Source organism: Alosa pseudoharengus, unplaced genomic scaffold, assembly GCF_046254945.1.
Source record: "Alosa pseudoharengus isolate Yale_2024_CS ecotype anadromous, Long Island Sound unplaced genomic scaffold, YU_APseudo_1.1 YU_APseudo_1.1_scf_13, whole genome shotgun sequence".
NCBI lineage: Eukaryota > Metazoa > Chordata > Actinopteri > Clupeiformes > Clupeidae > Alosa > Alosa pseudoharengus.
Window position 1 is genome coordinate 33,096,585 of NW_027468598.1, and position 22,747 is coordinate 33,119,331.

The window sequence follows — 22,747 nt, forward strand, 5'->3', positions numbered from 1 at the left end:
AGCACTTGTGTGGGTGACAGAGATGAGAAATGAATTATGCACTAGTTAGGCCTGGTGTGTGTGTGTGTGTTTGGTGCGGGATCGAATGGGAACCTATGGCAAGTTGCGGTTCCAGTTGAAGTTCCTTTTAGGCCCGTACACAGACCCAATACTATAGACCCATTCAATTATGTCCATAACAGTCATTATGTTGATTAGGCAATGAAATAGTAATCAGCTATCTTTGGCTTTGACACATCATTGATGCAGTCTGGTGGCTCTGTTCATTTGGTTTGATTTGATTTGTATTTGTGTGTGTGAGAGAGGGAGATGGTGAAGAGAAGGAATAAGTGAGAGAGGGATGTGCAGGATGTGTTGGGGCAGCCGTGGCCTACTGGTTAGGTCGTCTGACTTGTAACTGGAGGGTTGCCGGTTCGAACCCCGACCAGTAGGAACGGCTGAAGTGCCCTTGAGCAAGGGACCTAACCCCTCACTGCACCCAGAGCGCTGCTGTAGCAGGCAGCTCACTGCGTCGGGATTAGTGTGTGCTTCGCCTCACTGTGTGTTCACTGTGTGCTGAGTATGTTTCACTAATTCACGGATTGGGATAAATGCAGAGACCAAATTTCCCTCACGGTATCAAAAGAGTATTATACTTACATAGAAGAAGGCGAGATAGTGCTTTTAGTGGAGAATGTGTGAGAAGGGGCTCCCTGTTGGTACTGCTGGCTCTAGCAGAAAGCACTTCTCTGTCTGAGGCAGAGCGGAACCACCTGTCAGTCAAGCTGTCGCCATGACAGCAGAGTTCTGACAGCACAGCAACAGGAGGGCAAAAGGGAAGCACCAGGAGAGATATTGTCTGCCAAGAGAGAGTTTCATATCCGTTGCCACATATGACTGCACACACGCACGCACACAAACACACGCACACAAACACACTCACACGCACACACAAGCAGTCTCACAGACAGACACCCTCTCTCACATACAGATGCCAACAACTTTCCACTACACACATATCCATCCTAAATACACACACGGGCACATACTCAATACATACAATTTATTTGTATATAAAAATAATAGTTTAACAACAAAGAAAATCCCTGTTCTTTAATCAATATGTAACAAATGTTTAGATTGTTTAGCCTTCTACATCAAGACGCTGCATAAAATATGAGAAGCCTTGGGTCTGTCCCCACCCCCCACCTTTGGCTAGCATACTGTAGAGTGAGCTATCCTGACACTGTTTCTGAATGGACCTGCCATGAAACTGACAGGATGGGTAAGCAGAAAAGAGAGAGAGAGAGAGAGAGAGAAGAGAAAATTAATGAACAGAATCCATTATTTACTCACCAGCAAAGACGCTGAGGCATAGCAGCAGGGTGTAGAGGGGAAAACAAATTCATGAGTTGTAATGTTCTGCGCTAATGTTTCAAACGTACTGTGCAACATGCCGGTGCTGTAACACTGTGTACTAATATTAATATGTGCTTTCTCTCTTCTCTTTTCAGCAAGTCAAAAGAATGCACACTCAACGCAGGTAGGCTTTTTCCCCTCCCGTGGTGCCTTGCCGCAAAACAAACTAAATGCATTTTTGATGGATCGATTGATGATTGGATGGAAAGAGAGTGCGAATGGAAAGAGAGAGCGAAGGGAAAGAGAGATTCTGGGAAAGGGTACAGAGCCTTTGTGTGGTGACTTTGGGTTTGGAGAGACAGTCAATTACAATAAGGCTGCCGTCTGCATTCAGCCCCCATGTTCAGTTTTAATGAGCCAATTACTGAAAGGCCCTGTGCTGTGCAGTGCAGTGCAGTCAGCATATAGAGAGGAGTTATGGGAAGTCCACTATAGTGGGGGGTGCCGCCAAGACCTTGAGAAAGGGTGGGGGGGGTGTAAGGAGTGAGAGATGGAAAGGGGGGGGGGGGTAAGAGAGTGTCCAAGACTTTGAGAGAGAGGGGGGGCAGGGGTAGGGGTGAGAGAGTGAGAGAAGAGGCAGAGAGAGAGAAAGAGAGAGGGTGGGTGAGGGGTAAGAGAGAGAAAAAAATGAGACAGGGGGGAGTGAGAGATGGAATAAGGGGGGAGGTAGAGAGAGAGGGAGAGAGACAGGGAGAGAGAGAGATATGGATTTTCCCCTAATTGATCTGGCCGGTCTGCCTAATGACACTGTCTGTGGTCAGATTTGATGTTGAAAATGGAAGGCTTTTGAGCTAAATGGAATCTCAGTACAAGATGTACAGCACAGCATTACTGTTATTAGCATCACAGCTTTGTGAAAACGCCCATTACAGAAATGCCCACTGTGGGCTAGAGCTCAGACAGAGGACGCCATACTTCTGCATTCTAGTTAAATAATGTGTTCCTCAATGTAAGATTCTAAAATACTAAGGACTCAGATATTCTTTAGAATGTTAATTCTTCAACATTTTACTCCAGTGGTACTTGCTGAAGTGTGGATATATTGATAGTGTAAATTCCTAAGGGTTTTATTCATGTATTTAAAAAAAATATTTTTTTCCAAGGTGTCTTTTTCCTGCACAGAATACATGCACCTTTCCATAGATTTTTGCTCTTCTTTCTCCCATGATGTAGAAGATGGATACGTGCGCATGTTCCTGCGTGGCCGTCCAGTCACCATGCACATGCCTGATGACCTGAGGGACAGTTACAGCCTTGACCAGAAGGTGGCGCTGCCAGACCGCAAGCTCAAACTGCAGTGGGTGTATCCTTCAGAGTCAGACGCTTCAGAGTCAGATGGCAGCACAGCTCCTGACGCTGTTAGTTGTGTTTTGTTTTTAAGATTAAATCATATTCTGACATTTACAGTCAAGGGCATCATGATGAGGCTACTTTTAGTTTATTTAAGACACTTACGCCTTTTCCTCTCCCCTCTTGCACAGTTTGCTGTGTTCCTACAGTTGTTCACAGAGGACAGTGTTTTGAACAGAAAAAGGCAAAGCCAGTGAAAGCATTTTTTCCCCCTGTTGGTTAGAAGTAAATCATGTGGTTTAGCGCCTGTTTTGTTAAAAGCATGTTGAATTCAATTAATTTAAACTACATTCAAATCAAATCAAGTAGGCTTGATTGAATCAGAGAACTGTTAAAAAACCACTCCATGGATGTGATGCACTCTGATAAGCAGGGAGCCCCCTCCAGCTCTCAGTCAGTTAGCATGGCCATGGCATATTTCCATTCAATCAAACTGCATATGCTTTTAGCAGGGCACAATTGTGTTACAGCTGCATTTTTGTATTTTAACACCACTGAAGGCTAAATGTGGCATTGCTAAGTAATGTCAGGCTTACAGTACTCTGCACTGTCCTTTGACGTTTTAAAAGGGGAGCTTTCTCAGTTGTGATTTGCATGTGTTAAGTATACACACTCTCAACATCTTTTTGACACATTGACAGGTCATCCTTGTATTGAAATATGTTTGTGTAACCCTTTTAGGATTCTAAAATGTCGTTTTTATTCACATATATTACAAATCACAGAAAATATGATATAGTAGTTCAAAAAACGATTCTTTGGAGAGTAAGACCCTACTCTGATATTTATGGTCAAAAATGTAGGCTGAAATGCAGGCTGAAGGACAACAAAATCTATTTGAACGTGATAAAAAGATGAATTATGACGGAACTTTCTTCATTGTAAAGCATCCTTCGGTTTCGTTAAAAGGCACTGTAACTCTACGTTGTTATTATGTCATTACGTTTTGATGCCTCGTGACTATTCTGGGGACCCTGCAGTAAGCGTTCTCCTGTTCTGAGACGGGCGCTGTGTTCCCTGACTCCCTGCGGCTCAGATATGGCTACCGGGGCCGCGACTGCCGCACCAACCTGTACCTGCTGCCCACGGGCGAGATCGTGTACTTCAACGCCTCCGTGGTGGTGCTATATAACGTGGAGGAGCAGCAGCAGCGACACTATCTGGGACACAACGATGACGTCAAGTGGTGAGATGTTCCTCCTTCTCCTCCTCCTGCTCCATCTTCCTCTTCCTCTTCTCTCTAATCCTCCTCATCCTCATCCTGCAAAGGTTCCAGTAGAACAGACAGGGGTTAAGGTTTCAGATAAGTGATTTACCATCAGAGGGGTATACTACAAAGCAAGGTTACTGGCGTACCCAGGTAACTTCAGGAGTAACCTCTGATCTCCAAACAGCACACCACTTTAGAAACAGTGAAATGTTCAGATGCTCAGTGAAATGTTCTTTTCGAGATCAGCGGTGACTCCCAAAGTGACCCGGGATAGCCAGTTATCTTGCTTCGTAGTACAGCCCTCAGTTCACTGACATATTTAAAGTTATAAATAAAGTTCCATAGTCACTGGCCATGCTAGGCAAAAGTTAAAGTATGAAAATAAAGAATGTTTATTGTAATGTCTTGTTTAAGTAAGGGATAATGCCCGACGAGGTGTCCATTATCAGAAATAAATGGACGACACGGAGGCGTGCTTCCGCGAAGTCCATTTATTTCTGATAATGGACGCATCGAAGGGCATTATCCCGTTTATACCATGGTCACTTACAAAATAAATAAATATGAAATCAATTGTTAATACTAAATGAGTTTTAGAGCTACTGTAGTACTAAATCGTTAGTTTTTTCAGCTGTTTACAGTTGATTCCATTGTTGCGAAGCCTGCCTCCAGGCTCAACCGTCGTCCTACTATCGTTGTTATAGTTACCATTCATAAGCATTGATATGGAACAGCGATTAAACTTTTTTTTACCAGATCTACTTCATAGGTGTAGTATATCACTTTTTAAACGACACCCTTTTCAACCTAGACCATGGTATAGCAGGAGTTATTTTGCACTTATGAGGTTAAAGGAAAACAATAGAAATGTTATAGTGTACAGTATGTATCAAAGGTTTAAATCCAGCGTTGAAAGCCAGTATTTAAATCCAGCGTGGTCACTCACACTTCATAAACTGGCACTTACACACCTTCAGAAAAAAATTCCCTTACTGTAGGTTTCCAAGTGCAAATTTGAGAGTTTTCGAAAATTTCATTTTAGAAATGACAGTCATGACATGGGGCCGTGCCACTGAGCCAATGACTGCCAGGGCCAGGATGTGTATTTTGTGAGCTGTGTGTGTTTAGTGAGCTCTGTGTATTTTCCTGATCGAGGTCTGTGTGCTTCTGGCAGGAACAGTTGGCCTCATGCACTCGTTTGCACAGCCAAATGAGATGGTGATGATGTTTAATAAGGAAACACGGTTTGTTTCCAGGCAGATTTGCATTCGACCGAACTATCAGTCCTATCTGTCCTCTATTGGCTGACTCCGAGCTTCCTTTGTGTTATACAAAGATAATTTAAAAATAATCTGCTTTCCCTTTGGCCTTATCCAAAACATTCCCAGCAGCAAAAACAGTGATACACCCTCATCCTTCCTCCTGGATCACACAGTTAGATTAATAGACATGTGAATGATGAATGCCTTCTAGGTCAGAGGGCCTCAGAGGTCCCTGTAGACTACAGGCTTCATTAATGAGACAGCAGCTGCATGGATTTTAAAATATCAACTTGGCAGTCCACACTTCACAAGTTTAAAATCTTTGAACTGACCTAAGATGTATTTCCTGAAATCTCACAAATATTTACAATGAGCTAAAGTTCAGTTTCGTAAGCATGTAAAATGCTGGCGTTTGTTGGCGCAGAGCATGGTTTATGTTGAAAGAGGCCAAGTTGAACAATAACTGTTTGCTTGATCGAGCGGATGCTCGCCAGGCTCCGTTCCCTGGGTGACTATTGAGAAAGCTTTGGCTTCTTCCAGCCAATGACCTTGACCCTGCTCTCTCCGCAGCTTGGCCATCCACCCAGACATGGTCACCATCGCAACAGGACAAGTAGCTGGAACTTCTAAAGACGGCAAGGTAATGCGCGTGTTGTAACGTATTCATTACCGTTGAAAAGCCTTTGCATTAACCTACTGTGGCTTTGGTGGTGGAGCAGAGTGTTCCAAACACAGTTGAATTACTAGGGAGTGCAAGAATGACAGAAATGTGTGTATAATGATATGTGTATAATGAATGACATAATATCATTTCCAGACAAGTAGGCTATTGTGTATTTGAATTGACTAAATTGTAAATCTAAATGTTATGTGTCTGTATGAACTGAGATATTGAGGGTTGACTCTAAACCTATGTATACTAATACTCCTTTAGCATACTGTTGAAAAATTAAATCAAATCTAAAACAATTTTTTCTCCAGTTATGTTATGTACGCACAACATCAGTTTGTGTACCCACAGGGAATAAATTGAACCCATAACATTAGTGTTGTAAGCACCAGGTTCTGCAAGATTAGCCTTGCTCTGTTGATGCTGTTCATATGATGATGTGTTTGTGTGATGTTTGTGTGAAGCTTTGCTCTGTCAATGTTGACGTGATGATGTGTGTCTGTGTGTGTTTGTGTGTGTGTGTGTGTGTGTGTGTGTGTGTGTGTGTGTGTGTGTTTATGTGATGTCTGTGAAGGCCCTGGCCCCTCATGCCCGTGTGTGGGACTCGGTCAGCCTCAACACCCTTCATGTCATCGGGATGGGCGTGTTCGACCGCGCCGTGACCTGTGTGGCCTTCTCCAAGTCGGTATGGCTCCAGTACAAGCTCCAGACACATGCTGCACTGTGTTACTGACATGGCCCTTATGCTCTAAAGGGGCAGGCATGTCTTTATTCATAAATACGATGCTAATGATATAGGCCTTTTAATGCTAGCTCAGTCTTTCATTTGGAGGAGACATGAGGAGACACTCTCATTACACTGCCCCTTCATGATTGCTTTGTTAATAAACATTTATATTTTAAATAACATTAAACCAAAACACACCCTGCATGTGTAGTGATAATGTATGGGCCACGTTGCTATGGATTAGTGAGTCTCTCTGCCTGAGATATACTGACCACCAGCCGATCCTAACCATCCAGTGGCAGTAATGGTGGAAAGATCAGACATTGATTGGTTAAATGGAACTCAGTGTCATCACATCATGTGTCATGATCATGATCATGTCCAAGCCACTTGCCCTCTGTGTAGAATATATACTTCCTGTATTGATCCTTTTCCAGCTTATTTACAGTGAGCAGTGATGTGTTATGACCTTAATGACATCAATTCACAGACCCCTCCAGCCCTGTTGCAGAAGATGAACAAAAAAACTGCAGTTTGTTTCATAACATGATAACGTTAACAATATTACTCAATATAAAGGCAAATAGGTTAGTCACGCTCCCACTGCTTACTTAGTAAACTAGTGCTGGTACTTTCATTCATCAAGCTTATGGATTTGAACCTTTTAACCTGGAAGACAATTGTTGTCAGATACTGTATAAATATGCATTTGTACACAGTGTGTGTTTCTGTTTTAAAATAGTGTGTGTGTGTGTGTGTGTGTGTGTGTGTGTGTGTGTGTGTGTGTGTGTGTGTGTGTGTGTGTGTGTGTGTGTGTGTGTGTGTGTGTGTGTGTGTGAGTGTGTTTGTGTGTGTGTGTGTGTGTGTGTGCGCGCGCGCACGCGTGTGCATGTGTGTGTGTGCGTGTGTGTGTGAGTAGAATGGAGGGGCACACTTGTGTGCTGTGGATGATGCCAACGATCACATCCTGTCTGTGTGGGACTGGCAGAAGGAGAAGCAGCTGGCCGAAGTCAAGGTCAGATCCCCAAACATCCCTCTCACACACAGCTTTTCAACTTTTACTACTCTCTGCTCTATGCTCAGTTTCTTTTCTAAATATTTTGTCAACATCTCTAGTCATCACTGTCCTTTAGCTGTCCGATTTGTGTGCGCGCTCTGGTGTTTGTACATTGTTTAGGCTCTGTAAGCAGCCTATCAATACGCTACAGTAGCCTATCAATAGCCCATCAATATGCTATAGTAGCCTATCAATAGCATATCAATACGCTACAGTAGCCTATCAATACGCTACATTGGCCTGTCAATACAGTAACCGATCAATACGTTACAGTAACCTATCAATGCACTACAGTAGCCTATCAATACACTACAGTAGCCTATCAATAGCCTATCAGTACGCTACAGTAGCCTATCAATAGCCTATCAATACGCTACATTGGCCTGTCAATACAGTAACCGATCAATATGTTACAGTAACCTATCAATGCACTACAGTAGCCTATCAATACGCTACATTGGCTTATCAATACACTACAGTAGCCTATCAATACACTACAGTAGCCTATCAATACAGTCGCCTATCAATACGCTACAGTAGCCTATCAATAGCCTATCAATACGCTACAGTAGCCTATCAATAGCTCAATACACTACATTGACCTGTCAATACAGTAGCCGATCAATATGTTACAGTAACCTATCAATGCAATACAGTCGCCTATCAATGCACTACAGTAGCCTATCAACAGCCTATCAATACGCTACAGTAGCCTATCAATAGCCTATCAGTACGCTACAGTAGCCTATCAATACGCTACATTGGCCTGTCAATACAGTAGCCGATCAATATGTTACAGTAACCTATCAATGCACTACAGTAACCTATCAATACACTACAGTAGCCTATCAATAGCCTATCAGTACGCTACAGTAGCCTATCAATAGCCTATCAGTACGCTACAGTAGCCTATCAATACGCTACATTGGCCTGTCAATACAGTAGCCGATCAATATGTTACAGTAACCTATCAATACACTACAGTGGCTTATCAATACACTACAGTAGCCTATCAATACTTTACAGTAGCCTATCAATACTTTACAGTAGCCTATCAATACTTTACAGTAGCCTACTCTCTCGCTCGCTCTCTCGCTCTAAATTTAGGCCGTCTAAAGCACGATCAGCACAGCAAATCTCAGTATAGTCGTCAATGTTTACTAATTCACTATTGTGGATAATAGCACTACAAAACACAGTTACACCACAGCTTCCTCTGCGTGTTAAGATCTGGGTGTTAGTTTGAGGTTGTAGGCTTTCTCACGGCAAACCACAAGCACGATCGCCATCAGTGTGAGCACAGTGTGGCAAAAAAAGAACAGTGCGCATATAGATGGATCCTATAGAAAGATACTCATCTCTGCTGTTAGATTGCTATCATTATGTATTGCGCAGACTTAGATAAATCTCAGGATGTCCCCTGCCCCCTCGCTTCATTTCCTGAGAGCAGTAAAACCCAGTGGAGCGTGAATTGTGCTCGCTGCAGGTAGAGTCATAAAACCTCAAGGTGACTTTTTCCCTCATCTCCCAACGGACAGTGGGTAAATTGAAAGGCCGTGCGGACTGTCTAAGTGCTCTGCTTTATGTGTCTGTTGCCATGGAGCTTGGCATTTGCCAGTGCATTAAGGTTATTTCAGCAGTGGAGTTGTGGGCTAAGATGCGATGACTCGCTGTACGTTACATCAGTGGGAAATTTGTTGTTTACCTCATTAGTGGTGCAATTACTCACAGGCCACCAGGAGTCCTCACAGAATAACAAATCCTAGAAACCAGACATTAGCAAGCATTCTTGCCATATACAGTAGGTTTAAAAGTGAAAACACTAGTCAATTTACAATTTATTTGAAAATGATGTTACAACACTGATGGATAACTTTTGTCAGTACTCTCAACATTGCATATAATGAAATTGCACTGTATTGACATACTAATGTATCCTCTAATCTTTCACATCTTACGAGTTTCCCCATGCCATGAGTGTCTGAATGGCCAATACATGGCTATAAATAGATGGAGATCCTCATGTACAATCATGTATTGCCCTAATATGTATAACATGTTTAACTGTACATATGTTATTCAGTGTTTATGAAAATGTTTATGAAGGTCCCCTTCAACTAGTAATGCGTTGATCAATTAAGTACCACCTAGTATCTAACTTGCACTCCTGATTTGCGCCATTTGAGTTGTTTTCTTCATTACACATGAAAGACAGAACGCTGGCTGATTGTGCAGTAAGAGACTCTTTTATTTTCTGAATGCCTTAGTGCTCTAATGATTCCGTGCTGGGAGCCACCTTCCACCCCATGGAGGCCAGCTTGATCGTCACCTGCGGGAAATCCCACATCAACTTCTGGACCATGGAGGGCAACACTCTGACCAAGAGGCAAGGCCTGTTTGAGGTACAGTACGCGTGCGACTTGTCTCATGCTTCATGTAGCAGAACGTATAGACCCTTTCAAGAGAGTTCCATTATCAGCATCATAGTTGGCCCCACAAGGCTTCCGTTTTAACATTCCATATATAATCTTAATGCAGAGGAAGTAGATTGGGAACCAAATAGAATGTTCAAGCATTGTTTTTGTTTTTATTGATGAAAGGGTCTATATTGACATGTCTTCAGACAGCAGTGGTGAACACAGCTACAGCTTCACATGCAAGGCTGTGTTGAGGCCAGACACCAGTTTTACAGCAAAAGACAGTAGCTGCTGCAGCCGCTTTCATTGTCTCGTTCACAGATGCAGCAGATTGTCTCCAGACTGTCTGCTCTCCTCACACTCACAAGTGCCAAACTCACATCAGCAGACTCTGTAGGGCTGCTAGCTCTCACGCTAAACCACCAGAGTCTTGCAAACCGCCATGCTGATGAGCAGATATCAGGCCGGTTTTCATTAGCGAGCGAACAAGCGAGAGAGAGAGAGAAGAGAAGAGAGAAAGACAGAGAAAGAAAAGAGAGAGAGAGAGAGAGAGAGAGAGCGATGGCTAACACTTAGCAGCTGATTTTTGTGTGCATTAGCACCTCTTTAAGCTAGGAGCAGTCATTTGGATAATCAGCTGCGTTGGGCTCCAGCAAAACAAAAACATGTGCAGGCTGCAGTGGAGGCCAGTAAAATATCAGCTGGTCAAATGCCCTGTGGGGGACAAGGCTGAACACATGCTCATACACCACAGTGTGTGTTTGTACACATACACCACAATCCAGTTCGCACAGTCACTGAGGAAATGCTTCCATGTCATTTCATAAATATATTTCATATTTTTTTTTTTTTTTTCATGAATATTTTGCACTGTAAACTGGGCATGAAATGTCTTCTGTAAACGACTACATTTAATAATGTGACAATTGTGAAAATTTCCCCTTCAGAAACACGAGAAGCCCAAGTACGTGCTGTGTGTGGCTTTCGCTGAAAATGGAGACGCCATCACTGGAGACTCGAGTGGCAACATCTACGTCTGGGCCAAAGGTCAGGCTCACACCAGCCTACGGTTCCGCTTACGGTTCCGTTTATCACAGCCTACGGTTCCGCTTATCACAGCCTACGGTTCCGCTTACGGTTCCGTTTATCACAGCCTACGGTTCCACTTACGGTTCTGTTTATCACAGCCTACGGTTCCGCTTACGGTTCCGCTTATCACAGCCTACGGTTCCGCTTACGGTTCCGTTTATCCACAGTGCATATTGCAGGGAGAAAAAAGAACCATTGGAAGTGCAAAGTGCCATGTAAAGATGCTAAATATATAATGTGCTGAATATACAATGTGTCCACTTCCATTAGGAATGAAGCAGGTTTCTGAGAGGGTCTCATCCTCTCCCTTTGAGTGGTTGATTTCTAACAGAAACCTTAAGGATTGTGCTTAGCTAGGTGTTCAGCATTGCACATTTGGATTAGCATGTGTGATTGTCTGATGTTTGATTGGCGCATGTGTGATTATCTGGTGTTTGATTGGCATATGTGTGATTATCTGGTGTTTGATTGGCGCATGTGTGATTATCTGCTGTTTGATTGGCGCATATGTGTTTGACTGGCAGGTGGGAACAGGATCAGTCATGCGGTGTCGGGCGCCCATGAGGGCGGGATCTTCTCCCTGTGCGTGCTGAAGGACGGCACGCTGGTGTCGGGCGGGGGCAAAGACCGCCGGGTCGTCCACTGGGACCACGAGTACCATAAGCAGGCCGAGACCGAGGTGAGGTGGAGCCTCAGAAGCCATCCAAACGCCCCTCATCCCATCCTACACAGGGCTCAGGGCCTGATGTGCTAAGAATTAGCGCCAAATTACCGCCTATTTCTGACACTATTTGCACCTTAAAACATGCCATCTTACTTACAAAACTGACCGCACATGGATAAGAGCGCATTTTGCCCGCCACTGGAGCGCAGAATTAACCTGACCCTCGCCAGATGAATTTCGTTCTGCTTAGCTCCGCCTAGCTTCACTCACATCCATCTGGGACATCTTCCATTGAGAGTGATTTCTGCAACCGACTTTATGGTTCAGCCAATCAGGACGCAGGGCGGGAGTTTCATAGATGTGACTTAGTGGAGAAGCGACCGTGAGACTGTAATCAGTGTCACGGGTTGGCTTCGATGTGAGTGGTTGAAGTAGCACGTCAATAGATGACGGACAAGTGGCTTATTCAATCATATGCAAGCATTTTTTGATTAGGCCCAGCCTTCTGAAACACCATTCCAATGGATCGGTTCCAGATGGATGAGTGGAGCTAGGCGGAGCGAAATTCATCTGGCGAGGGTCAGGTTAGCGCAGAATGGCAAACCGCTCTTCTCTTACTCATGCAAATGCATTATGGGAAAGTCGAGGGGAAAGTGGGAGTAGCGTGCAAACACATGAGAGGAGAAGTGCTAATAGCGATTGATTAGGTATTCCGCCTTATGTATGAAAACAGCGCACATCATCTGTTTTGCGGTGAAATATTTCTGCATATGTCAAAAGCAACCTTAACTTTTGTTTGTCTTTCTAATGTCATACTTTCATTTTCACGCCATCCACTTCCCAATCTAGGACTAGGGTATTAAGTCTGTCATAGCCTAAGCCTACGTGCAGTAAATAGTTTGAGTTTTTTTTTAAAGTGGAGTAGAACTACTGCTCTGTATGTCACTGCTTGTTGACATCTTATTATCATGTTTGTATGATCGCTAAATTTTTGATTTATTTTAATGTTGCCATCGGTTAACTTCATTCAGCTGCACTTGTGGTTTAATTTTACCGTTCTGCTACTGTATGGGCACTGTAAATTGCGCTTAGAGAGCGGTGACAGGCGGTGATGAGCATTGAAGCGAAAGCTTAGTAAATTCCATGCAATATGGGCCACAGCGTTAGCTTTCTGTGCTCAGAAAAACTCGCTATTAGGTCTTTGTACATCCAGCCCTCAATGTTCTTAGGCACAGTTTTTGAATTCAGCCAGGGATATCTCATCAAGTTATCTAGAATTACTTGTAGGTTGCTCACACACACAATACACTCTCACTCCAACCCCTCACTTAACCACACGGCCCCTTGCCCACCCACACTTATAAGTTTGCCTGTTTTTGGTAGAACTTTGGAACAACTTTGACTGTGATGTGTACAGTATGTGTCCTCCAAAGCTGATGAGACACAAGGCACCTTTCTGAGCAATGTTGCTGGGCAACGTTCTCGAGTACTGTTGTTGTGGCACGTTCTCTTTCATATTGGGCAACTTATTTTTCTTGAGAACTTTAATCATCAACATTGCTCAAATAGCTGCCCCATGTTAGCCTGACGAGCCAGACCCACATTAAAATGTAGGGTCTGGGCACTCACCGTTCGCAGTGCTCAGTCCGAGGGGCGGGATAATCAGATGTCTTTCAAATTCCCTCTGCACGCAATAGGACGCAATAGGATATTTGTTTTCAAGTAGCAGGGAATTCAAGCCAAACCGTTGCAATTCTGCCATCAATCATTATGTTAACCCCACCAAATGACTCTATACACGATTTCAATGTCCTGATTAAGTTTCGATTTCTGGAGCTCACAAGCCAACGGAGAGTTGCTAGACTAGCCCTGGCAGCAAATGTAATTTGCTGCCGCTAGGGGCGCGTCTAGATTTCTAGGCTAGCCCCATGTATCACCTAAAGCAATATCAAGCATTCCAGGCATGCACTGACAATGTCAGAGACTTCATTCTCCATATTATAGTGTACCATACGTTTGAAGTCATTCTTTCAAAGTAATAGAACTGTATTGGGTTGCTTTAAGCCCACATTCTGTGGCTCTCAATAGGTTCGGTGGTTAATTTGTACCACTTGACAAGTTCAGTTGTGACTTTTTGAGTACATTTCTGATACAGTATTAGGCCATGAGATGTAACAGGCATAGTCAGCATGTCTCGTAGGCAGAGAGAAGTTGTTGCTCTCAAACACTGTCCACTTAATCAACAGTGTCCTTATCAGTCAGTGTACTTATGAAGGAATAGATTAAGTAGACAGATATGGAAGGTTTGCAAAGTGATTTTTATAGTATACAAAAATACGCTATTTTATATTGATATGGCATGGCTACTGTATTTTGAGTTTATTTTCATACACTTAAAATTAGGGTATTTGATGTTTTATTTTAAAATACATTTTGATGTATTTTTGCCCATCCCTGCTATTGGAGCACTTTGGGTTGCAGTGTGTGCATAAAAGATGCGCTATATAAAACCTACTTCCTTCCTTCCTTCCTTCCTATCCTGTAGGTTCCCGAGGCGTTTGGGCCTGTGCGCTCCCTGGCGGAGGGGAAGCAGGAGGAGTTGTTTGTGGGCACGACCCGTAACGCCATCCTGCAGGGCTCTTTCTCCGGGGCACTCTCGCCCATCGTACAGGTACGCCAGCCCAGCCCAGCCCAGCCATGATAACCCTCCACTCTAAACCAGCCCAGCCCAGCCCAGCCCAGCCCTGATAACCCTCCACTCTAAACCAGCCCAGCTACTCCCATGATAACCCTCCACTCTAAACCAGCCCAGCCATGATAACCCTCCACTCTAAACCAGCCCAGCCCAGCCCAGCCCAGCCCAGCCATGATAACCCTCCACTCTAAACCAGCCCAGCCCAGCCATGATAACCCTCCACTCTAAACCAGCCCAGCCATGATAACCCTGCACTCTAAACCAGCTGCTTCATAGCGGGACCCAAACTGTCTGGGCAGCTGATCTCACTGCTGAATATGGTGATTGCATTATTGGAATGTCTTTGGAATTGTTTGATGTTCTAAAGTCTTTTCCCTTTCTTTCCTCCCATGTTCTCATGTTGAGGTGCCCCCCTCCTCCTTAACCTAATATACTCCTCTTTCGCTTCTCTCCTCCTGTCTGTTTTCTCTCCTTTCTTTCTTCTTCCTCCTCCTCCTCATCTTCCTCTCCTCCTGCTCCTCTTCCTCTCTTCCTCCTCTCTTCCTCCTGCTCCTCCTCCTCTACCTCTCCTCCTGTTCCTCTCCTCCTACTCCTCCTCCTCCTCTTCCTGCTCCTCCTTCGCTTCTCTCCTGTCTATTGTCTCTCCTCTCTTTCCTCTTCCTCCTGTTCCTCTCCTCCTACTCCTCCTCCTCCTCTCCTCCTGCTCCTCCTCCTCGTGTTCCTCTTTCTCTCCTCCTCCTCCTGTTCCTGCTCCTCCTCCTCTTTCTCTCCTCCTCCTCCTCCTCCTCTTGCTCCTCTCTTGTCTCAGGGCCACACAGATGAGCTGTGGGGTCTGGATGTGCATCCCAGCATGGAACAGTTTGTGACGTGCGGCCAGGACAAGCAGGTCCACCTCTGGGACACCACCTCCCACCAGCCCCTATGGAGCAAAGCCATCGAGGTGCTGAATATACAGTAGCCACTGCACCCCAATACATCAAGCACACCCTGATACACCCTGACCACACTCCAGGACTGCAATATATGTTCCTTAATGTAGCACCAGTGCAGCACTAGCGGAGAATCAGTGCAGTGCCAATACCGCATTAGTGGTATAGCAGTTATGCCCTAGCGCTGCAGTAATTAATCAATGAATCGCTCAGTTGTCAACTATTACTGTAAATGAATCGCTTTGTACATTTTTGTGTCATTTTTGATATTCGATATATTTCGATATATGGTATTTGTGTATTTTTTTTTCTTAATAATTATAAAAGGTCTTAATGTTGTTTTGGATCCTGTTGCAAATGCTTATTTTATCACTTGTGATGTGTGAGATTAGACAAAAGTGATGTTCTAGCAACTAGAACGTGTAAAGGAAAATTCACATTAACCATTAAGGGTTGTTGACATGTTTGAGCATGCCTGTAGGCAGCCACTCTGACTAGTCAAAGGCGATTCAAAACGAGTCAGAAAAGTCGAGACAGGACCAATCGTCAAAATTTCGGTGTCCACCACTCTAGTTCATCCAAAACAAACCAGAAAAGGGACTCAAAGTGCTAAATACCGGAATATTCCTTTAAGCATCTCTGATACTGGTCTTTAACATGGCATCAGACTGATCTTCCGGAACTCTGTTCTCTCCTCAGGATCCCGCACGTTGTGCAGGGTTCCACCCCAGCGGTGCTGTGTTGGCTGTCGGCACCATGACAGGACGGTTAGTCCTTTTCTTTTCCAGTTCAGTCAAATCCTCTACGTTCAACTTTGACATAATGCTTTTAATGATATCAACTTTGGGAACATATCCCAGTATGAAGCGCGTTTGCAGCAACAGGCTGTGTGGATATTATCTTCAGCCTTTAAATTGTGTTCCTAGTCTGTAACTAGTAATGAATATAATACGCTTGTACGGGCAGACAATACTGAACTGTAGTTATTTGGGGTTTTTTCACGATACAACATAAGTTCACAATTTGTAGCAAACTGTTTCGCGGAAGCCCACATAGAGAACCAGTGACTTACAGCATACCTAGTAAAGGTCAGAGGTCATCCTGTTATGTGCTCTTCCTCTGCTGCAGATGGGTGGTGCTGGACACTGAGACCAGAGACCTGGTGTCTGTGCACACTGATGGCAATGAGATCATCTCTACTGTGAAGTACTCACCAGGTACAGTATAAGACCACGCCAATATTAGCACTAGCATTGCCAATCACAACTAACTCATGTGTGCTGCTTAATGTTTAGCATACACAGTATACCTCATTATTTCCTTTCATTCATACTTCATTTTGGCATCACTTCTGTCTTATGATTATGAATTGTGGCTTCCGTCTAATAGGATTTACGCTGTACTAACTTAGAAAAATCACATATGTATTCTGTTCTGTTCTGTTACAGTGTTGTCTATGTCTGCCTATTCTTGCCTATCGTTAGCTGTTAGCACATTTGTAGCAGGCCATTTCTTTAGTCAGCCAAGTGTAGGGGACTTTCTGTATGTGACCTAACTGAGCATTATTAGTAGTAAATAAGTATGATTTATATATCTATTTATCTTTGCTCTTTATCACCTTTTAAATTAGACCCCTCATAGTAAAGAAAAGATGCAATAGACAATTAAGTCACAATAAGGAAGGCATACTGTAGTTAAAATTATGTACAGACTAGTGCAATAAGTTAGCCAAATTAGCTCTGCTGCTGAATGACTGTGTGTTCTTTGTGTTAGATGGGGCATACTTGGCTGTGGCATCCCATGATAACTTTGTGTACATCTACTCCGTGACTGACAACGGCAGGAAGTACAGCCGTGTGGGGAAATGCACTGTGAGTAACCATAGAGATAGACTTCTGAAGCTCCTTCTCTAACTGATGTCTCTTTTTATGCTGATTAAAGGTGTGTATATGTCTATACTACATTGAATGTGTGTGTATTCTCTGGGTTTTGTCTGTGTGTGTGTCTGTGTATGTATTCCCTGGTGTGCGTGTGTGTGTGTGTGGTGTGTGTGTGTGTGTGTGTGTATGTGTGTGTGTATTCCCTGGTTTGTGTGTGGTGTGTGTGTGTTTGCTCAACAGGGACACTCCAGCTTTGTGACCCATTTGGATTGGTCCGCCGACAGCCAGTTTATTGTCACCAACTCAGGAGACTACGAGATCCTATTCTGTGAGTTTTTTTTTTTTTTCCTGTTGACATTTACAGACAAAGACACTCACATTCAATATCTCTCTCTTTCACACACACACAAGCACAACTACATACACACACACACACACATAAGCACAACTACACACATACACACACACACACACACACACACACACACACACACACACACATAAGCACAACTATACACACACACACACACACACACACACACACACACACACTAATACCACGTCCTGCCCACCCTCTGTTCCCAGGGGAAGCGTCCAGTGGTAAACACATCACCAGCGCCGATGCTGTACGCAACCTGGAATGGGCCACCTCCACCTGTGTCCTGGGCTTCAGCGTGTTTGGTGAGTCACCACCGAGACCGTGGAGAAAACACACCTCAGTGTGCGACTGACAGACAGTGTGTTTACCAGATATGTAAAAGTCCAGCTTCAGAAAGTAAAAGTCCTGCCATGTATTGGTTCTACCTGTGCACTTAACACAGGTGATTTCACTAATTAGTTGATCTACCTGGCTTAAGAGTTGTGTTAATTAGAATCAGCTGATTAAGTGAATGGTTGGAACAAAAATGTGGCAGGACTTTAACTTTCTGAAGCTGGGCTTTTACACCTCTGGTGTTTGACATCAAGGTCTTTTTACATGAACCGTAATACTGAAGTAGAATTCAGCATCATTGGGACCAGTATCACTGAACACAAAATTGAATCTGTGTTTTCTACCTCTTCTAGAATTGTTGTGTCCAGAATAACACAACATAAACATACAGTGTTAAGATGCATTTCGGCATGAATTTAGTAACAAACAATCATAAATGAATGAATACATCTTCTGATCTGACCATTGATATGACTCCAAATGAGTGTGTTCAGCCCTGTGGGGATAGTAGGGAGAGGAGAGGGGAGAGGCGAGGCCTGATATGTGGATAAATAAGCTGTTGAAAGTGTCTGGTGTGCTTCCCGTTGACCACACTGCTCCTCTGGGTTCTCTCGGTTCTGTGTTCTGCTTCACCTCTCGGTTCTGTGTTCTGCTTCACCTCTCAGTTCCTGTGTGCTTGTGTCCCTGGCAGGCATCTGGCCCGACGGCGCTGATGGAACTGACCTCAACGCCGTGTGCCGGTCACACGATGGTGCTCTACTGGCGTCTGCCGACGACTTCGGCAAAGTGCACTTGTTCTCCAGCCCCTGTTCCCAGCCCAGGGTGAGAATGGCCGCCGTTTGGTTTATGTGACAGGGGAAGGCACACGCTTAAGTTAATGATATTTATGCCTTCACACCGGAGATTATGTTTTCCGATTGTCCGTCCGTACATCTGTCCGTCCCGACATCGGGAACATATCTCAAGAATGCCTCAAGGCACATGCTTCAAATTTGGGGCGAATGTTGGACTCAAAGATGAACTGATTGGGTTTTGGAGGTGAAAGGTCAAAGTGTAAGGTCACTGTGACCACTTATATGTCCCATTCTTGTGAATGTGATATCTCAAGACTGCCTTGAGGCACGTTCTTAAAATCTGGTATGAATGTTCACTTGGACTAAAAGATAAACTGGTTCGATTTTATAGGTCAGATGTCACAAAGTTGACTCAAATAAATGTTATTTACATGTCCCAATAACATGTAAACATTTAAGCAACACGGTAATTCTAGTTTTTAATTTGTTTTTAATTTGGGCAAAGCCCGACACGTTTACTGATGATGTCATTCTGTCCTCCTCCGTTCTCTCCTTTCCTTTCCTCTCTTCTCTTCCCTCCTTCCCTCCTCCACTGCACTCCCCTTTTCCCTTCTCCTCCTCCTCCTCCTCTCCTCACCTCTGCACGGATTTCCTCCATTCAGGCTCCCAGCCATCAGTACGGTGGACACAGCAGCCACGTAACCAACGTTGCCTTTCTCCACGATGACAGTCACCTCATCTCTACAGGAGGGAAGGACACAAGTATCCTGCAGTGGGTGTTAGCCTAGCCTAGCCTATACCTAGCGCTAGAACTAGCTTGGAAAACCCAGGGAAAACCTGAAGTAAAAATCTGCTGCATTTTCACTGTAGCCTCCTGCCCAGTAGAGGGCAGCACTGCTGTGCCTAACCCCTCCCCCATTCACCTGTTAGTCCTCCCAGCCGCCTCTGTAACTATCTGAGTGTTCTGCCGAAGAGCCACCAGAGGGAGTACTGGATCAGGAAGAGAAGCATGTCCCAACTTTCCACAAACTATTTAAAGGCTATTTAAAGAACATAAGGTTTTAGCTGCTGATTGCTGTTGTGTTGCATTGGCCGATAGAGATATATGTGCAGTATGCAGTAATATCATAGAGTGACCATGGTATTTTAATATTCAGAAGTGATGAATGTAGTTGTGGCACCTTATTAGCATTCTATAGCAGTTGAGCTTAAGCTGTGCTTTGCCTTTTTTGTTTTGTTAATAAAGTTTCTACAATGATCTGAGGTATTCTGTTCTGAGTGTTTTTGAAAGACCGCACACTGACACAGTGCCTGTTCTTAGTTAATCATGAGTAATATTTAATGTACTTCTGTAATCTGACCATGCCAGAGTCAACTATTTAAAGAATACTCTAGTCCAATAACTGTCATGTTGAGAACAAAAACAATGTGGACACATCCTGAGATAGCAGAGGCCTACCGGATACGTCCTGAGATAGCAGAGGCAATATATGTTAGCCCTGCAATTTTAGAAAGGTTCACAAATAAGTTATTACAATGATAATATTAATAGTATTTCTTAAAGCAGTGTTTCTTAACTGATGGGTCGGGACCCAAATGTGGGTTGCAGAGCTTAAAAAATATAGCCATTTTAAATGCTACCTCAGATCTAATATTGGACCTTTATTTTGATAGACTTTATTTTTATGTCAGTCATTGCCATGGACATAGACAATGTTTATGTGACAGGTCCTGTTAGACATCATTTAGTGGTAAACAAGTAGGCTATGACCCTGAATATTTGAAGTAGGATATGTTTTCACTTAAAACAAAATGGGACAGAAACCCCAGTGTGTGGTGTTCACTGAATTGCTGGCACATGAGAGAAAGTGCCACATGGAAACAAAGCAGCCCTGTCAAAGACAAACCTGCCGAGTACTTTGAAAGGTGACATCAGGAGTTGAAGACTTCTCAAATGTAATGCAAAACATCAGCATGTTCCAAACAAGTAGGTAGGCACGTGTCTTCATGTGTCTTACCATGTAGCTCACTGTCAATGTTGGGAGTAATGCATTAAAAAAGTAATGTAATTACAGTAATGCATTGCTTTTTGCTGTAATGCAGTAATGTAAGGCATTACCAATACAATTCCAGTAATATTTTACTCGGTACAATTCTCAGTAACTGAAGTTACTTTGCTTTTTAATCCAAAATTGAGAAATGCTCAATTGGCACCAGAGAAGATTATCCAAGAATTAAAAAAAAGTCATCTATGCTGGTCCTGGAATTTGATTGCCTTGTTTAGATGACTGTAGAAAGGGAATTTGAGTTATCTCTGCCATTCATGCAACAGATCTAACATGGTTAGACTATACTTCTCATTTCAAGCAGTGAGAATAACTAAAATGTTGCTTTTACAGACAAAGATTGTAGCCATTATTCTCAAACTATTTGCATTAAGTCTACACCACTGTAAGTGGAAGGAAAGGCAACCAGCTATGATGAGAACCATTTAAAGTCAACATACAATTTCACTATGGCTATATTTTACTATATTAAGTTGTGAGTGACCTTTGGCCTTTGGGGCCTACATTGTCCCATGAGCCATAACTGCAACCATTATATTGTTCTTTTGTTAGCCTTAAGCCTAGCTAAGTCATTATGCCATACCATCACCTCCTGCTGTGTAAGGAACACATGAAGATCTATTGAGAACACCAAATCCATATTTCCTGTTATTTTGGTTAAAGTAATGTAAACGTAGTGTAATGCCTTACAATTCAAAGACAGTAATATTGTAATGTAACAAATTACTTTGAGATGACATTAACAAGTAATAAATAATGCATTACGCTTTTGAAGTAACTTGCCCAACACTGCTCACTGTATCCATCGGCCTGTTCGCAAAAAAATATATGAATCGCGACCATAGACTAAAATATATATAGGCCTATAGCCTATGTGTCGCGACTTAGTAAACATGGGAAACTGTAGGTCCCAAAGCAAGACCATTTAAGAGCCATTGTCTTAAAGAGTACATGTATATAGCTTGTAACGGTATAAACAATAAATAAAATACTGGTGCCTGGAAATTATGTCTTCTACAGCTTTTTGTTTTGGTTGTTCCTTTCTGTAAATGTCATTAGCTGTTCTCAGAGCTGTAGGAAGCACCTGAGATCACACATGGTTGTCTCTGAGGAGAGCCAGAGGCTGGAGCCACTTGGCCCATATGGATGGACGCCCGTTCAGGAACCAGCAGCGCATGTGGACCGGGTTGGCGCACTCAGGGTCGCAGGTTTACTAAAGTTCAGTGCACAGCTGTGCCAATTGCGATGTCGCGCCAACCAGCCTCTCATTCCTCAGAACGTCTGTCAGGAGCCTGAATACTGGGACTCCGCTAAGTCTAGTGAGTGAGAACTGGACTCGTGTAGCTGAATAGTTGTGGGTCAGAGCAGACCCAACATGTTTGCCTCTGGTAAGTCTGTTGTGAGTGGGGACTGGACTCGTGTAGCCTATAGCTGAATAGTTGTGGGCCAGAGCAAACCTGTGAGCTCCCGTTAAGGTTCTGGAGGATCCATCTATCTCTTTTATATCTCTTTTATCTTTCATCTCTCTTTTTATTTCTCTCTCTCTTTTCTTTAAAACCATTGCATTATGATTCTTAGCCTACGGTATGGCCAGGGTCCAATGTCAAAGCTACATGTTTCCTTCACTCCGTCTCTCTCTCTTGCTTTCTCTCCCTCCGACATCAGTCTCTTTTCAGTGGTCATCAGCTAAATGGCAACGCAGACACACCAGAGGATACTGATTTAGGCCTACTTTGTCATGTTTCCCGTGGTTGTGTATTGAAATGGTAGGCTTCTGAGAAACAGAGATCTATTTTGTGGGGGGGACAGACATTTATACATTTTTGG

The 22,747-nt window shown here is 43.5% G+C and overlaps 1 protein-coding gene across 2 annotated transcripts in view; it reads left to right on the plus strand.

Moving 5' to 3' along the window:
• The window catches only part of eml2 (EMAP like 2), a 37,695-nt gene extending 17,578 nt beyond the window's left edge, over window positions 1-20,117 (plus strand). For both annotated transcript variants that reach the window (XM_076282878.1, XM_076282877.1), the window contains 18 exons: window positions 1,494-1,522; window positions 2,572-2,701; window positions 3,785-3,934; window positions 5,791-5,860; window positions 6,465-6,575; window positions 7,537-7,632; window positions 9,942-10,076; window positions 11,039-11,138; window positions 11,705-11,859; window positions 14,390-14,515; window positions 15,348-15,479; window positions 16,168-16,235; window positions 16,597-16,685; window positions 17,242-17,339; window positions 17,589-17,676; window positions 17,934-18,029; window positions 18,752-18,882; window positions 19,517-20,117. In XM_076282878.1, the coding sequence (XP_076138993.1) occupies window positions 1,494-1,522; window positions 2,572-2,701; window positions 3,785-3,934; window positions 5,791-5,860; window positions 6,465-6,575; window positions 7,537-7,632; window positions 9,942-10,076; window positions 11,039-11,138; window positions 11,705-11,859; window positions 14,390-14,515; window positions 15,348-15,479; window positions 16,168-16,235; window positions 16,597-16,685; window positions 17,242-17,339; window positions 17,589-17,676; window positions 17,934-18,029; window positions 18,752-18,882; window positions 19,517-19,642 (1,930 nt within the window). In that variant the 3' untranslated portion in view covers window positions 19,643-20,117. The remainder of the gene's footprint in view (window positions 1-1,493; window positions 1,523-2,571; window positions 2,702-3,784; window positions 3,935-5,790; window positions 5,861-6,464; window positions 6,576-7,536; window positions 7,633-9,941; window positions 10,077-11,038; window positions 11,139-11,704; window positions 11,860-14,389; window positions 14,516-15,347; window positions 15,480-16,167; window positions 16,236-16,596; window positions 16,686-17,241; window positions 17,340-17,588; window positions 17,677-17,933; window positions 18,030-18,751; window positions 18,883-19,516) is intronic.
• Window positions 20,118-22,747: the final 2,630 nt, after the last annotated feature.